The sequence below is a fragment of the Carlito syrichta genome, unplaced genomic scaffold (genome assembly GCF_000164805.1).
Source record: "Carlito syrichta isolate Samal-C Ts95f unplaced genomic scaffold, Tarsius_syrichta-2.0.1 Scaffold312205, whole genome shotgun sequence".
Taxonomy (NCBI): domain Eukaryota; kingdom Metazoa; phylum Chordata; class Mammalia; order Primates; family Tarsiidae; genus Carlito; species Carlito syrichta.
This window is the reverse complement of record NW_007256301.1, coordinates 86,190-104,270: the sequence shown is the minus strand read 5'-3', so window position 1 is coordinate 104,270 and position 18,081 is coordinate 86,190. Positions and strand designations below refer to the sequence as shown.

Here is an 18,081-nt window from a genome sequence, read left to right as displayed (position 1 = left end):
CCACCACGATTATCATGAGCATTTTCCTGTTCCTAACATTGAAGCAATTCCACGATGTCCCACCAGAGGGGCCTCAAGGGAGGGCTGACCCTGGAAGGAGATGGCGGTCTGGAGGGTGCCCAGTGCTACTGGGAACAGGGTCATGGGACACTGTATGGGCTGTGTGTGTGGCTAGTGCCCTCCACAGTGGAAGGTAGGCTTCAGATGCTTCTTTAAAGGGGACATTTTTTTTTGAGTCAGAGTCTCTGCCGCCCAGGCTGGAGTACAGTGGTATGCTCATGCCCACCGCAGCCTCAACCTGCTGGGCTCAGGCAATCCTTCTGCTTCAGCCTTCCAAGTAGCTGGAACTACAGGTAAGTGCCACCACACCCAGCTTATATTTTGATTTATTGTAGAGGCAAGGTCTCACCAAGTTGCCCAGGCTGGTCTCAAACCCCTGAGCTCAAGCAATCCTCTCGCCTCGGCCTCCCAAAGTACTGGGATTACAGGCTTGAACCACTGTGCCCAGCCTTAAAGGGGACATTTTTTTTAGCAACTTTGGTATCCCTGGCATTGGGCAGGGCACTGGGCTTTTTTCCTTGGGGACAGACATTAGCTGTGGGCTTTATGAAGCTGGACCCAGACTGAACTGGAACCAATCACTGAGGTTGGAAGGAAGTCAAGGGTGATCTCCAGGCCAGTTCACCCGGTCATCTGTAAATATGGACTGGGGGTCTGGGGATGCAAGACAGCCATATCCCACTGGGTCCCCATCTAGTGAGTATTTACCGAAGGACTGTCAGACCTTTGGGCCACCATGAGTGAAGAAAGGCATCAAACCAGCTGTGAGTGATCCTGACAGCACCGACTACCACACACTCCCCAGGGTTGTGTTAGTGTCCGGGGGCCACTGTAATAAACAACAGCTGATTCCCATGCAGTTCTGGAGGCTAGAAGTCCAGAGTCAAGGTATCAGCAGAGCGGGTTCCTTTTGGAGGCTCTGAGGGAGAGTTCTAGGTTCCAGGCTTTTCTCCTGGCTTCTGCTGGTCAGTATACAAATCTTGGTGTGTTCCTTGGTTTGTGGGCGCATTACTCGTCTCTACCTCTGTCTTCATGGGCCGTCTTTTCGGTGTTTCTGTTTTCACCGTCTTCCTTCTTTGTAAGAGGGACACCGGTCACCCTGGAGTGGGCCCACCCCAAAGACGGACACTCTCTTTCCAAATAACCTCACGTTCACAGGTACCAGGGGTTAGGATTTCCACATACCTTTCTGAAGGGCACAGTTCATCCCTTCGCAGGGGGCACCACGTGTCAGCTCACATGTTAACCTTAAGGAGTGGGTGCTGTCACACCTGTGTACACATGGGGCAGCCAAGGGTCTGAGACATTGGCTCACCCAGATTGTGCAGCCAGTAAGCCCAGTCAGCTGGTCCCCAGGGTGTGTCCTCAACCGTTAAGGCACACAGCATACCATCACTATTGTAACAAAGGTTAGTAATGGTTACAGGGTTAGTGGTCCAATCAAGAGGCCAGTTCTTAGAAAATTCAGAACGAAGGCACTTGTGTTTGTCCAGTAACTCATCCTTGATGGAAGCATAAGTATCCCAAGCCCTTTCTTATCAGCCAAGTGGATCATGGATGCTCTGGCAGCCTTTGTGTGGGGGAGGTGGAAGCTACAGGGTCAGTCCTCTTCCAAATGCCCACCAATGAGGGAATGGGGCGGGCATATGGGTGAGGTGAGGTAGGAGGGTGGCAAACCAACTGGACCCCCTAGGAGGTACTTAGAAAAAGGATCTGCATGTCCAAGTCCTTGTCCCAAGATCTTCCCAATAACCTAGTCTCAATGCAGAGGAGGGCATTTGCATATCATTTGCATGCAGTCCAAATAATGCCCTTCTGTAAAGAAACCCTCACCCGGCCCAGTCTCTTGCTTTTAAGGAATGGCTCCTCTTCCTTCCCCTTGGCCTCTCTCTTTTCAGGGAGTTGGGCAGGCAGGTTATTGGAGGAGGCCAGGCCCTGTGTCACTGTCACCTCCCCCTAAAGTGGCTGGGCTCTTGACATCTGTACACCTGTCAGCGCCCTCATGACTCTCTTGTGAGTTGGGGATCCCATTTCACAGATGAGAGCTCTGAGGCCCAGAGAGGGGAAGGGGTGCCCATGGCACACAGCCTGGCAAATTCTGACCAGGGGCCCACTTGCCTCCAGCCTCCAGCCATCCTCACTTGCAGCGGGTGGCACGCTCAGCTCCAATCTGCATCTCCTCATCAAAAGCGACCTGGCCTGTCTCTTGAGGCCCTGCGTGGTGACTGATCCGTCCAGCTCCTGGCCAGTAGCCCTCCCTCCCAGGGGCCAGGTTCAGAGCAGACTGGGGAGAAGACGTGGGTGACTGGGAGCTTTGAGGAGCTTCGACAACACAGCTGGCTGCCTACTCACCTACAAATAAATCCTGCTTCATCTTGTTTGTGAATATCAGTGCCGCGGGGCCCCAGAGGCACCAACTCCCATGAAAAGAACCTTGACCTTCCTTTGCCGCTGATGTGCAGCTCGCAGTCTTAATGAGCCCGCCGAGCGTTAATGAGATGCTCCTTGTTAGCCTGGGGCACAGCCATCAGCCAGGGTCTGCAAGGACGTGAATTTAGCAGGCCAAGATGGCAGAGCATGGCACAGAGGAGGAGCTCAGAGCACAAGGGTAGCCAGGGAAAGGGTCCAAATCCCTGTTCTCTCCATTTTCATAGAGCGCCTGCATTGCCGGGCCCCACCTGTGCCTTCTCCAGAGGGAGCGCTTTTGCCCTGTTCACTGTTATAGAATCCGACGTCCAGAGACACGAGCTGTGCCCAAGCCCACCCTCCTAGCTGACAATGAGCCTTGAGAAAGGACAGGGCTGTGCCCTCCCCCATGTCTGCCCAAGGGAGCCGGACTTCATCCTGAAGGGGACGGGGACACAGTGAAAGGTTTTTAAGAGCAGAAGACCCTCTTATGCCTATCTGCTTGGTGAAGAACTCAGAGGCTGAGAGCACACTGTCGGCCAGGCTGGGGGACAAGGGCTCTCCCGTGCATTACTGGTGGGCGTTGGAGCCAGTTCATGGAGTGTAATTTGGCAATAGCTCTCAAAGTTACAGGCACACCATTCTTTTGATTCAGCAGTCTGCTTCTGAAAATCTATCCTGCAGATAAACAGACACTGGCCAAGTGTGGAAGTTATTCACTGAAGCAAGGGGCTAGGAGCCCCTAAGCCCATCAGCACAGGGACAGAGGACATGAACCATGGCCAGTCCATCCAGACAGTCAGACACCCTGCAGCTGTAAAGAAAGGAGGAACCGGGTGCAGTGGCTCACATCTGTAATCCCAGCACTTTGGGAACCAAGGCAAGAGGATTGCCTGCGCCCAGGAGTTCAAGACCAGTCTGGGCATAAAGACCAGTCTGGGCAACATGGCGAGACCTTGTCACTACAATAATCAAAATATTAGCCAGCATAGTGGCACACACCTGTAGTCCCAGCTACTTGGAAGGCTGAAACAGAAGGATCGCCTGAGCCTTGCAGGTCGAGACTGCGGTGGCTGTGATCATGCCACTGCACTCCAGCCTGGGTGACAGAATGCGACTCTGACTCAAAAAAAACAAAAAAACAAGGAAGTGTTCTATGTGCTGATATGGAAAAATTGCCAAGTACCGTCAGTGGGCGAAAAAAGGTTGCAAAGCAGTATGTAGAATATGCTAGCTTATGTGCTTAAAAAAAGGCAGGGAGAGAATAGAGACTCAGTTTTGCTTGCATATGCACAAAGAAATTCTGAAGAAGCAAGAAACTCGACAACAGTGGTTACCTGCGTGTGCGGGGAGGAAGGTGCCAGGCAGATGGCAGAAAGCCATGGGAGGAAAGCCTTTGTTATCAATCTTTCACACTCCTCAATTTTCTGACTGCAGAACTGTATTATCTCGGTGATTTTTATAAGCAGGGGAGCGACGTGGCTGTCATTTGCTCCTTAGAAAGCTCACTCTGGCTGCCGGGCAGAGGGGAGACAGAGAGAGGTAAGAGGAAGGGGGGGTATATGCACTCCCAAGTCATAGGCAAATGCCAGGTGACTCACCTGCACTGGAGGCCGCTCCAGGAGCTGCTGGGGCCAGCGCCAACCACCCTACCTGCCCTCTCTGAACAGGGACACAGGATCTCTCTGCTTGGAGTCCCAGGCAGAGCCTTGGGGGTTATCAGTAGGGTGGCACTGCCTGATGCCACTCCCTTGTGCCTTGCAGTGTAGCAGGCGGAGGGGATAATGCTTGGGAGCAGGAAGCACAGGGTGAGAGAGGCTGGGGCTAGGCTACCAGTCCTGCAGGCACACTAACCATCCTTCCCCTCCCGTCTCCGCTGTGATTCAGGCAAGGCATGTCCTGTGTCTTAACCTGCTCGTTCACCAGTTAAATTTGGTAACGCCCATCATGCATGGCCGAGTTTTAATGAGATGATGTTTGCCAAGGGTGTGGCCACAGCGATGCTGCCCAAGCCATTATCACTATCATTGTCGTTGTTAGCACACAGATTTCCCCCAGCGTTCTCTCCCGGCTGGTTCCTCTCCGACTGTGGGTAGGACATGATTTCCTGTCCCATAGGTGTGGGTCCTGGCCATGTGACTTTTGTCATCCCTGGGGATGTCAGCCAGAGTGAGGCAGGCAGAGTCTTGAAACATGCCCGTCCGAAGGGGCTTCCCTCTGCGCCTCCCTGGGAAGATCATGCCCCAGCAAGCCCACTGATTCCAGGGTTGAGGGACACATGGAGCCAACTGGAGCCACGCCCCACTGGTCCTGGCATCATCAGTCGACTCCCAGATGGCACCAAGAATGATTGCTGAGTGAAGACATGAAGCCTCAGGAGTCCCATCCCACAGCGTTATTCAGCAGGAGTTGACAGAAACATAGTCCATTTCCTCCAAAATTAAGCCTCAGCCTCTCCACAAGCCTTCCAAGGCCCACGAAGGCCTTTCTCACAGCTCCTCGGTCATCACCTCATGCCACCATCTCCACGTGGCACCCCAGGCCTTGGCAAAACCAGAGCCCTCAGGTCTGGAGACTGCCAAGCTGTGGCTCACCTCCAGGCCTTTGCACAGAGTGCTCTCCCCCACCAAGCATGCCTCCTTCCCCTCCTGCACGTTCACAGCACCTCCTTCTGCTTCGGGTCTCAGCTTCCTCCAGGAAGCCTTCCCTGGTGCCCAAGTCTGGCACCTGGGATGTGATCACACATAACTTTGTACTTCCTCTGCCTTCTCTTTTTAATGGCCTGCTACTTAACTCTGCACCATGAGAGAAGGCATGACGTTGCCATGAAGGCAGAGACCGGATGTCCCCAGTTCCTGGCACGTAGTATGTACGTTGCAAATATTTGCTGATGGAGTACATTTTCTACCCCTTCAAGTCTCAGTCTGCCTCCTACCTGTAAAATAGGAATAATCTCAGAACTGGGCAGAGCAGTGCCCTTGCCCGGTTCGGCTGCAGGGGGAGGGTTGGTACCTTCCAGTCCCAGCCACCCTGGCCCCACGTCCTTGTATCCTGTCCTCCTCCCCGCCAGCCTCTTCCCCCTCCCAGCCTCTTCCTCCTCCTCCCTCCGCTTCCTCCTCCCTGCCTCTTCTCCAAGAGTCCTGAGGGGACGCTACAGATTGTCAGCAGATGAATGGAGCCCTCGTCCCGGATGTCTACCTGCCAGTGACACTGCTTGGACTTACCTGCCTCACGTGGGGAGCAGAGAAGGTCTTTGGATGGACTGCCCCCAATCAGTCACTGTTCTGCCTGCTGGGGTGCCTTTGGGTGACCTGCTTTGTCTCATTGGCAAGAACAGGCAGGAAAGAGGGAGGGAGGGAAGCCGAGATGTAGCCAACTCCCTTCCACTCTCCTCTGTACCCAGAGGCCCACCTCATCCCATCCCCACCCTGGAAAGATGGTGTCTCCTCGTCTTGCAGAGGAGAAAGTGACTCCCCCACCTTCACCTGTGGTGGGATTGGTGCCCAGGCCGTTGACTCCAAGATCAGTTGGCACGCTCCCTGAGTGCCCCACAGGGAGTGTGACACGGAAGACCTCAGTGACACAGGTGGGTCAGCGGGGACAGAAGGCCCTCGGGCACTACTGCAACGAAGAGAGAGACCGTGCAGGTCACGAGAGGTGCTTCCATCAACTCTCATTGTTCCTCACACCTTTTCGAGGCAGGCATGTTGCCAGCCCATTTTACAGATGAGAAAACCAAGGGTCAGCAGGCAGATGTCGTCTCCCAGGGGCCTGCAGCAATTGGGGAGGCAAAGGCAGGAGTCTTCCCTTCTTGTCTGCTGGATCACTGAATTCCAGAGGTCACACCCAAGGGCTCCGGGGCCCTGGCCAAGCCTGTTTCCTTGGGACATGTCCTGTCCCCATGGTGCGGTGATCAGGCCACCAGGCCACCAGGCTCCCTGGGTTCCACCAGTAGTTGGTGTGACCCTGTGCAAGCGTCTTATGTTCGCTGAGCCTCAGTATAGCAACTATTTTTTGCTTCCTAACAAGCCACTTCCAAATATAGCAGCTTGAACAACAACCATATATTTAGCTCGTGACTCTGCAGGGTCACAGAACAAGCCGGGCACATCTGGCAGGGGTCCCTCATGCATCTGTGGTAGGTTAGCCCAGTGGCTTTGGAGGCGTGGTTGGCTGTCAGGCTGGGGGAGGATCATAGGACCATACACCACACACACCACTCTCCATCTAGGAAAGCAGCTTGGGCTTGTTCGCAGGGCAATGACAGAGAGTGAGCAGAGGTGCCCAAGGCCTTCTATTATGGGCTGAATTTTGCCTCCCCAAAAAAGACATGTTGAAGTCCTAACCCCCAGCATTTCAGGATGTGACCTCATTTGGAAACAGTGTCCTTACAGATTTAACCAAGTTAGGATGAGTTCATTAGTGGGCCCTCATCCAGCATGACTAGAGTTAGGAGCTCAATTGTGTTCCCCACCCCCAAATTCACATGTTGAGGCCTGCATCCCCAGAACCTCTGAGTGTGACGGTAGCTAGAGACTTTGAAGAGGTGACTGAACCAGACATAGTGGCTCACACCTGTAATCCCAGCACTTTGGGAGACAAAGGCCAGAGGATTGCCTGAGCCCAGGGTTTCAAGACCAACCTGGACTTGGCGAAAGCTCGTCTCTACAATAAATCCAAAAATTAGCCGGTCGTGGTGGCATACCTGTAGTTCCAGCTACTTGGAAGACTGAGGTGGAAAGGTCGTCTGAGCCCAGCAGGTCAAGGCTGTGGTGGCCGTGAGCATGCCACCGCACTCCAGCCTGGATGACAGAGTGAGACTCCAACTCAAACATAAAAAAATAAAAATAATAAAAGAGGTGACTAGACCACTAGGGCGGGCCCTCATCAGATCTGACTGCTGTCCTTACAAGAAGAGCGAGTCACCCAGAGAGACGCTGGAGCACACGGCAGAGTGACAGCCACGTGAAGTCTGAGCAAGAGGGCAGCCATGGGCCAGCCGAGGAGAGCAGCTTCAGGAGAGACCAGCCCTGCCGACACCTCTGTCTCGGACTTCCAGCCTCCAGACCTGTGAGAGAAGCCATCCCTGGGCCTTCGAAGCCACTCAGTCTGTGGTCCTTGTTATGGTGGCCCCAGCCAACTCCTACAGCTGGAATCCTTCCAAAAAGAGGAACCTGGTCACAGGCACGCATGGAGGGAAGACGACGTGATGACAGGCAGAGGGCCACGTGAAGGTGGAGGGCCGGGCGACGGGTTCATAGGTTGGCAAAGGCCGTCAGAGGCTGGGAAGGAGCAAGGAACGACCCCCACAGGTTCTAGAGGGGCGTAACCTCTCGGCTTCTCGGCTTCAGATGTCTCGCCTCACCTCCGCAACTATGTGTCAACACAGTGCTGCTGTGTGAGCCTCCTGGTTATAGTACCTAGTTGTGGCAGCCTTGGGGAACTAACCCACCCTCAGCTTGGCATCAGGATGGAAACACCTTCACTTCTGCTCTTCTGCTGCCTTCTGCTGTTCAAGTCAGTCACTGGCCAGCCTGTGGTCACATGGTAGGGGAATAGGCGCTGTCTCTCTCTCTCTCTCTCTCTCTCTCTCTCTCTCTCTCTCTCTCGTTGAGTCTCACTCTGTCGCCCAGGCTGGAGTGCAGTGGTGTGATCCTAGCTCACTGCAACCTCAACCTCCTGGGCTCAAGTGATCCTCCCACCTCAGTCTCCCAAGTAGTTGGGACTACAGGCACATGCCCCCACACCTGGCAGGCTCTACTTCTTCTTCCTTTTTTTTTTTTTTTTTAGCATTTAAGTTTTTATTAACATGAGTTTTTAAAAACAAGCATCCATACCAGTGTGGGGGGTGAAGTGGCAGAGAAAGGGAATCTACTGATAATAAAGCTCCAGGTTCAGCCCATCGTGGATTTCATAGTTCTTCAGTGACACCTGGGTCTTAAAAATCATGTACCATTTCTTCAGGACAGTCTTGTTCCAACGGGTGCCAGTCTGGGCTGCGATCAGCTTCTTAAGGTCCCCGAGGGTGTTATCAGTGTTGCATTTAACGCAGCCCTTTTTCCCCAGACAGTTGTTGCAGACAACCCCGATCATCCTGGCTGGAGCTAGAATCGCCTGGAGCCTAGCGATGCCACAGCCTACTCGCCTGGGCATCCAACTCCTGCCATTGGCTCTACCTCTTAATGGGTGGAACTTCAAAGTCATGTTGCAAATGGATGGGGTTACAAGGAGGAGAATAACCATGGCATTGTTTGTAGTCAACCACTCACAGTCACCTCATCTGTTAAACGAGTCCAGAGATATGTCTAACTCAGTGTTCTGGATTCAAGGCAACGTTGAGAAGGCACTTGGCACAGAGCAGTCACAAATTAAAGTCCCCACAAAAGCAGGTGAGGACCTGGCAACACACACAGATGCTTCTGAGGGCAGGGCCCTTATTCACAATTGAGCTCCAGTTTCGAGCCCAGTACCTGGCACAGGACAGAAGCTCAGGAACAGTCGAACGAGGTCCAACAGGTTTGGTATAGAGTCCTTGCCAGTCCCAAGGGCCCACCCAGCGCCACCTCCCATCTGAAGGTGCCCATCCACAGTGAAACTCCACCACTTGAGCCAACAGCCTCGTCCCCACGTGGTTGCTGTAAAGGACAAACAGGCCCTGAGCCACCCCGAGCTCACGCATCCCGGGAAGCTGCTTCTTGGGCACCTGCTCCGTCGCCTGCTCCACACAGAGCAGTGGCCCACAGAGCAGAGGGCATGGCCCCCTCCCACTCTGAGACAGGCAGAGCCAAGCCAGCTCCTCCGGGTCCCTGCCCTGTTCCATGCTCCTCCCCAAGATGCCACCATGCACCAGTGGGTCACAGGTGTGCAAGCTCTTACAGTATTCCTGTTCCACCCTAATTCCTTCAAACACTGAAGCTCAGACCACAAGACAGATGATCAACCTTGTCTTTTTTTTCTTTTGGGGGGGAAAGAGGGAGAAGGTAGGGTGGAGAGAGGAAGGACACACTCACATTTGCCAACCCCAAAATGCAATTTATAAAACGAAAATCCGGTGTGACGTTCAACTAAATTAACAATTTGTAGATAATTCACAATGCTCGTACCATTAAGCAAATGCACTTTAAATTGATTTCAAATTAGTGGGCTAATGATCGCCCCAGGTCCGGTCTCTGCCAGCCCCCAGTGCAGCATTTTTTAATGAGAGGTGGGTGAGTAGTAACAGCCTCTTTATTCCATAATTGAAGCCATAATTGAACTGGAGGTCATCGCCAAGGGCCCTATTGATCGGCATGGAGAGGGAAAGTGCTGACCTTGGCCATCTTCAGGCCAGGGGGTCTGCTGGGCCAGGGAGGCCCCCACAGCTCTGGCGGGCTTTCAGTTTATGTCCTGTGTGACCTGCAGGCAGCCTTGAAGGCTGTTGGTGGAGTTTAGTAACCTTGGGCAGAGTGCTCACCCCCAGTCCTGCAGATCGTCCTCAGAACTCCCCAGAAAGCATGCCAGGGCTCTGGGTAATCCTCGAATGTTCCCAGGTTGACCCTGCACCTCTCCTGGCCCACCTTGCCTGCTGGCCTCCAACTCCCTAGGCCAAGGGCATTGAGCCAAGGTACACAATGGACATGCTCCATGCTCCCTCCTCATCCTAAGCCTTGAGTTCTTAACCCTCAGGTCCCCCAAACCCCGTAGAATGGCAGGTGGGAGGTCCCAATCCTGTCAGCACAGCTGGATTGCTCTCTCTCTTGGAGCACGACCCATTACTGTCTCTGGTGTGGCCTCTGCTGGGGCTACGAGAACCTGTGGACACAGGAGCCTCATTTACCTGCACAAGTCATGTGAGCTGTCCTGAATCTAGAGTGCTTTTCTCCAAAGAGTACAGCAGAGAAGAGGAAGTGGGAGAAAAAGCAGAGAGGGCGTTAGAGAGGTCCAGGGGAAGGAGTGAGGAGGCTGGCAGAAACACAGAGAGACAGAGACAGGCAGACAGAGACATAGACATAGAGACAGGGACAGAGAGAGGTGGAGAGAGACAAAGAGAGACTTGCAGAGAGAGAAATAGAGAGATACAGAGACCGACAGAGAGAGAAGCAGACAGAGAGGTTCATTTTGCAGAGGAGTGTGTGGTGGGAAATCTCAGGACCTCAGTGTCAGAGAGGACAGCCAGCGGGAGTTGTGAGCTCTGGGCACTGGGTCCTCTAATGACAGATGAAGGTTAGGGCAGTCTATGAGGCACTCCTCATATGATCTTAGTATGACAATGTCAGCAGTGGATATATTGCCTCCAAATCTCATAAAATCTAAGGAAAAGGTGGGAAGGTAGAAGAAAGGAGAAGGTGCCCTGTCCCCTGCTGCCTGTCCCTCCTGCTTCTGGCACACAGAGCTCCTGGTCGAGTTGTAATTGGCTTCTGTGTGTCTGCAGCCCTGGGACTCCCCTGGTACCCTGCAGTGAGGACTGTGCTCCTGGCTTTCCTCAGCCAATTCCTCTCTCAGGCATGTTCTAGCCTGGGGTATGGAGGAAGACGAGGAGGCAATTCATCTTACACTCTTCCCTGTCTCTTTCACATTCCATTACGGGGGTCAGCCAGAGAGAGGAGAGGTATGAGAGACGAACATCTCTGGTTTCTAGGCAGAGATTAGTAAGGAACAGTCAGCTAATCAATATTGATCAATAGGGTGCCCTAGAAAACTCTAAAGCCACAATTATTTAAACAAACCCTCCCCCAGGACATCTTGTTGATCTAGAAAACACAGAAAAAGCAAAATCAGAAATAGAAATTAATTTTTTTTGAATGACTATAAATCAATACAACCACATTGAAAACGTATGTATACACTATGACCTGCAATTCTACTCCTGGGTATATAAGAGGGGACCAAAAAAACCCAGGATTATTTTTTGGAGGGCGACCACCTTGTAATACAGACTTCCCCCGCTAAGCAAGTGTTCCAGGAACTCATCAGCATCAGTGTACCAGCTACTATTTTTGTGAGAGAGTGTTGGCTTCAGTGAATTTTTTCTTGGAGATTCTTTCAATGCGTTTGCCCATTTCATGGTGAGTGATTTATGAGTACACCTGCCCACACTGTACTGAGTGTTCACCAGTTTTTGACCAGAAATGGTATGGCCCCATGCCCCACCCTTCCTATTCACCATATCTTGCCCTAAGTGACTTTTTTATTTGTTTGTTTCTCTGTATGAAGAGAGTAAAGGGAAGCATTTTGCTGACATGGAAGAGGTGAAACAAAAACCAGCAGAAGCACTAAAAGGCATTAAAATTGATGAGCTCAAAAACTGTTTTGAGCAGTAGAAAAGCATCAAACAGAAATGGATTGCCTCAAACAGAGAGTACTTTGAAGGTGACTGAAGTTTATACATATAAGAATAAATACACAATTTTTTTTTTTTTGAGCTGGAGTCTCACTCCATCACCCAGACTGGAGTGCAGTGGCACACTCACTCGACCTGCTGGGCTCCAGCGATCCTTCTGCCTCAGGCTTCCAAGTAGCCAGAACTACGGGCGTGCACTATCATGCCTGGCAAATTTTTTGATTTATTGTAGAGACAAGATCTCACCAAGTTGCTCAGACTGGTCATGAACCCACAGACTCAGGCAATTCTCTAGTCTCGGCCTCCCAAAGTGCTGGGATTACAGGCTTGAGACACTACACCCCGTCACAAATTTTTATAAATAAATTCCAGGTTTTGGGGGGTGCCCCCCAAATATCCAACATAAAGAAGTACTTTGTCCTTCAAAAGACAAGCACAACTGTGTCCAAAGCTTTATTCAAACTGGAAACCATCCAAATGTCCTTCAACAGCAAAATGGATACACTATGGTTTCATCACACAGACAGTATAACACAGCAATGAAAAAGAATGAATTACTGCTACACAACAACATGGAAGAATTGGAAGACATAACTCTGGATGAAAACATCAGACTCAGAAGAGGGCATGCTGAATACTTCCGTGTATATAGAGTTCGAGTATAAGAAAAGCTAATCTATGGTGACAGCTATCAGAAGAGTAGTTATCTTTGGTGGAAGGTGCTGTCTGTCAGGCGGCACAGGGTGGGAGTGGCATGTGGTTACACAAATACACACAAAGCCAAGTATTTAAGATTTGCATACCTTGTATGTTATACCTCAAAATTGTTAGCACATTTTTTATTCATTTGAATCAGGATCTCACTCTGTTACCTAGGCAATCACAGTTCACTGCAGCCTTGACCTCCTGGGCTCAAGCAATCCTTCTGCCTCAGCCTCTTGAGTAGCTGGGACCACAGCTGGCTAATTTTTTAATGTTTTCTGTAGAGATGAGGTCTTGCTATGTTGCCTAGGCTGGTCTTGAACTCATGGGCTCAAGTGATCCTCCTGCCTCAGCCTCCCAAAGTGCTGGGATTACAGGTATGGGTCACCACACCTAGCCTAGCCATTTTCTTTTCAGTTGGAGTCTCACTCTGTTGTCCAGGCTGAAGTGCAGTGGCATGCTCATGGTGGCCACAGTCTCAACCTGCTGGGCTTAGGTGATCCTTCCACCTCAGCCTTCCAAGTACAGGCATGCACTACCAAGCACGGCTATTTTTTTTTTAAATTTATTGTAAAGATGAGGTTTCACCAAGTTGACCAGGCTGGTCTTGAACCCCTGGGCTCAGACAATCCTCTTGTCTCGGCCTTCCAAAGTGCTGGGATTACAGGCTGAGCCAAACCGCCCAGCCTGCAAACATTTTAAATAGCCACATTTTCACTCCAAAATTTAAATTATCATCGGTCACTCCTTGTGGGCCACAAGATCACAGAGCTTGTGCCCTGTTTTCCATCTCGAGACAATTGGAATCATATCTGCCCATTGGGCATACACAGGCCCCTGGGGCAGAGGTCTCACTACAGAACATGCCGTCTAAGGCTGGCCTGGCGAGTGTCATGGTAAGTGGAAGCTATGAGCCAAGCTCTGTGGCGCTTCTGCCCTTTATCGTGGCAGTATTGATGTGGCTCACAACACGTGAGGCTGGACATACCCTGTGGAGCTGCCAGAAGGACTTCGCATTCCACTGCCCTGCCGCCCTCCGTAGAGCAGGCTCGGACGACTGCAGCAGCTGCTGGCTAAGCGTCAAGAGATGCTGAATGAAAGAGGAATGACAGCCCAGCCTTGTGACTTCCGGCAGCTGTCACTGCCAACAATGGCAGGGCGCGCTGACCACAGCTGCCGGCTGCTTCTGGAGTGTGTGACATCAGGAGGCGGGGAGGTTCCAGCACCTCGGACAGCGACAGCCCCGCCCGAAGCCCCGGCGCCCGGCTGTTTCCATTGTTTCAGCACCAGGGACAGCAGCTCACGCATCAAATGGGGATGGAAATAGACCCGGTTGGCAGAAAGCGGCTGAGCAGGGCGGTCTCCCCACGGTTTGCTATTTACACGCAGCGCTACTGCTTCCAGCTTTGTGTAACAAATTAAATTCTGACGGCATTAAAAATGTATACGTGATGAGAAGATGGGTTTGGAAAACACCCAACACCTCCCTTCCACGGCCGCCTCCTTCCTCCCATCCAGGTGTTCCCCCGAGGGACTTGCTCCTCGGGGAGTGTCCAAGTAAATGGGGCTGACTGTGGAGTGCGTGGGTCGAACCGAACTCCTGGGGCCTGCTTGATTTTTACAAACCTGGACACAAAGAATATGTTCCCCTCCAAGAAGGTGAAGAGATGCCATTTTAACACCTTTCCGTTAAAATATGTGCCCCATCGATTCATTCATTCATTCAGCTAATAATTATTGAAAGCTTTATGTGCACCAGGCACTAGTGCACCAAATTCTTGTGGGGCTTATATTCTAATGGGAAAGAGAAATAATAAACAAATCAATAACTAGGACAATTTCAGCTCATTCTAAGAGCTATGGTAAAAACAAGCAGAGTGATGGACTGTAGAGTGACTGAGTGAGAACCACTTCAGCTGGGATGGTCAGGGAGGACTTCTCTGGGGAGGCGATGTTTGAGTTGACTTGAACAGTGAGAAAGAGCCAGAGTCACAGAGATGCAGCAGAAATGCATCCCAAGAAAAGGGTGCAACAACTGCAGAAGGGCTGAGGTAGAGACAAATGCAGGATGTTCAAAGGATGCCCCTTTGGCTGGAGTGCAGTGAATGAGGGGAAGATGGAGAAGAGGGAGGGGACCTTGTAGGTCATGTAAGGAGATTGGATCTTAAGCACGGGGATGGCAGGACCTGGCTTATGTTTAAACAACCGTTTTGTAAGCTGCAATGAGGGTTAATTTTGTGTCAACTTGAGTGGGCCATGCAGTGCCCAGGCATTTGGCCAAACCCTCTTCTGGGTATGTCCATGAGGGTGCTTCAGATGAGGTCAGCACTTGAGTCAGTAGACCAGGTAAGGCTGGTCACCTTCCTTAATATGAATGGACCCATTCAATCAGCTGAGGTCCTGAAAAGATCCCAAAGACTTGGCCTCCCACTGCCTGACTGCCTGACTGCCTGACTGACTGCCTTCCAGTGGGACATCAGTTCTCTCTTGCCTTGACTTGAACTGAAATATCGACTCTTCCTAGATCTCAAACTCACTGGTCTCCAGGCTGGAACTACACCATTGGCTCTTCTGGCTCTTGGGCCTTTGGACTTAAACTACAGCATCCGCTCTCCTGGGTCTCCAGCTTGCCAAGAGCAGATTCACCAGGCTATATATGTGTATCTCTCCTGTAGGTTGTAGGCTGTGAGTGAATGCCTTAAATTGAATCTATCTATCCACCTATCTAGTCATCCGCTTATCTAGCTATCTACCCAGCTATCTACCTACCCACCTATCTACCTAGTTACCTATCTATGCACCTACCCACCCACCTAGCTACCTATCCACCTATCTATCTACCTACCTAGCTACCTACTCACCTATATAGCTATCTACCCACCTATCTAACTAGCTACTCATGTATCTAGATATTTACCCACCTATCTACCTACCCATGTATCTATCTACCTACCCACCTACCTATCTAGCTATCTACCTACCTACCTAGCTATCTACCTATCTATCTTCCCACCCATATAACTATCTACCTACCTGTCTACCCGTCTATCTATTTACCTATCTATATCTATCTACCTATCAACTTACCTGTCTACCTACCCAACTAGCTATCTAGCTATTTACCTACCTACCTAGCTATCTACCTATCTACCTACCCCCATCTAGCTATCTACCTACATATCTACCATCTATCTATATCTACCTATCAACTTACCTATCTACCTACCCATCTATCTAGCTACCTACCCACCTATCTACCTATCTACCCACATAGCTATCTACCCATCTCTCTAATCTACCTACATACCCACCTATCTAACTAGCTATCCACCTATCTATCTACCCTCCTATCTACCTACCTACCTACCTAGCCATCTACCTATCTAGCTATCTACCCAACTATCTAGCTATCTACTCACCCATCTACCTAGCTATCTACCCATCTATCTATCTACCTTTCTATTTCCTCACTCAACTATCTAGCTATTTACCCATCTATCTAGCTATCTATCTGCCCATCTAGCTAGCTATCTACCCATCTATCTACCTTCCTATCTACCCAATCAACTATCTGTCTACCCACCTATCTAGCTATCTACTTACCTATCTATGTCTACCTATCTATCTACCTACTTACCCACCTATCTAGCTATCTATCCTTCTATCATCTACCTATCCACCTATCTACATACCTACCTATCTTATCTATGTCTGTATCTATCTATGTGTTTAAGTATGTATCTGTCATCTATGTATGTACGTGTGTATCTCTGTATGTGTTTATATCTATCTATATATCGACCTAGGAGACATGTGTATCTCTCCTGTAGGCTGTAGGCTCTTCTGTTTCTCTGGAGAACCCTGACCCATGCAGCTGCTGTGTGGAGAAGACTGGGAGGTGGGAGGGGTGGTTGGGAAACCCAGTTAGGTTTTTGTAATGGTCCAACCACGAAATCATGGCCATGATGACCTCTCCTTACCTCCTGCCAGGCACACTTTGATCTCCAAGACTATGGATGCACTTCTCTGAGTCAACCATGCTCCTTCCTCCAGTCCCTCTCGTGATCAGTGCCACACCATTGCAGGATGTAATGGAAGAACAGGCATGGAATCACATGTTATGGTTTGGTGACTTACTGCTGAATGAATGAATGGCTCATCTAGAAAGAGAACCTATTGACATTTTCATGCCAGTTCTTCCCAACCTCTTTGAATTCATGGGCTGCCACTTGGGAGGAAGGGCACGCATCGTCCACACTTATCACCTGAGAAACAAACCTTACCACAGCCAGGCTGTGGCCAACAGGCTACCAGCAGGGGAGACTGCACACTACCAGCTATGCAGCAAACAAAAACATCAATGTGTAGGAGAGTTCAAGCATTCATACAACAGGGGTATCGCTGCCCAGGGAAGCCAGAGGACCACAGATGCAAGTGGGCAGGCTCGTGCTCTACCCAGCCAGACTCACAGCCTGAGGTCTTGGGATTCTGCACCTGAGGTGACAGCCAGGAAGGAAGCAAGCTGGACAAGGTGGGGGGCGGGACAGTGGTCACTGGCTTAGCGTCAGAGCCCTAGCACCTGATTCCATCTCACTCATGAAGTCACTTGAGGACACTGGGCAAATCCCCCCTCTCCCCAGGCCTTATCCTTTTCAGCTGTAAAACAAGGGGTTCACTGACCCTCCATCACCCTCCAGCTCCAGGAGTCTGAGTCCATAACCGCCCCTAGCATTCCCCACAGTGCTTTGCTTCCACATCCGAGCACCTCCTTTGGTCCTTCAAAAACCCTGATAAGTATGGAAAGTGTGTATCATTGTGCCCATTTTTCAGGTCACACAGCACTAGTTACAAACTTACCAACTGCTTGAGCTAGAGAGAGCCTAGATCCCATTACAACTCACCCAAGTAGACTCTCGCCCTCCCGGAGGGGGCTGCCAACAGCACACCCAGCAAGTCCTTCCTCACTTCACTCCACAGAAATCCCCTTCCCCTCTTCCCAGCCCCCTCCCGCCTCTGCTGGGCCCTGGCTCTCCCGCAAACTCTCTGGCCACTGTCCATCAGGAGGCACACAGGCCTCTGAAAGTGCTTCGGCTCCGGCATGTATTGCTATTTGGTTTTCAAGGCTGCCGTCAAGCTCCATCATGCAGGCCCTTCCATGGGGCTAGTAATTGGAATCTGTCGGCTCATTAACATGAGGAAGTGGAGGAGGACACAGGGCTGGATCCACGGCCCTGATTTAGTAGGTGTTCCCTTTGCGGTCCAGGCCTTGGGAATCTGCGTCCTGCCTGTGTGCACCCATTTGTTATGAAAATTGCCAGGCACCGACACAAATAAATCCACAAGAGAGCCTCTTGTCACCTCCAGGCTAGTTCCACAGGCTGCGCAGAGAGGAGCTGGGCATTGAACCTCCATCACCCTCCAGCTCCAGGAAGAGCTGAGATTGTTCTAGAGATGCTGGATGCTCCATCCTTGCACTGACATCAGTGGAATCTTGACCACCGAGAGTGGAAGTTTCCCATCCTTAAGGGTTCGCGGTGTCCCCAGCACTCCTGCATTGTCTCATTTGATCCTCACAATAAACCAGGCACGGTGGC

The 18,081-nt window shown here is 51.1% G+C and overlaps 1 protein-coding gene across 1 annotated transcript; it reads right to left on the bottom strand.

Annotated features, from left to right (window-relative positions):
• Nucleotides 1-8,337: 8,337 nt before the first annotated feature.
• LOC110596689 (ubiquitin-like protein 5) lies at nt 8,338-8,583 on the bottom strand. The gene has a single exon (XM_021718466.1). The coding sequence runs from the start codon at nt 8,557-8,559 to the stop codon at nt 8,338-8,340; it is 222 nt and encodes a 73-aa protein (XP_021574141.1). The 5' UTR covers nt 8,560-8,583.
• Between the last annotated feature and the right edge of the window lie 9,498 nt (nt 8,584-18,081).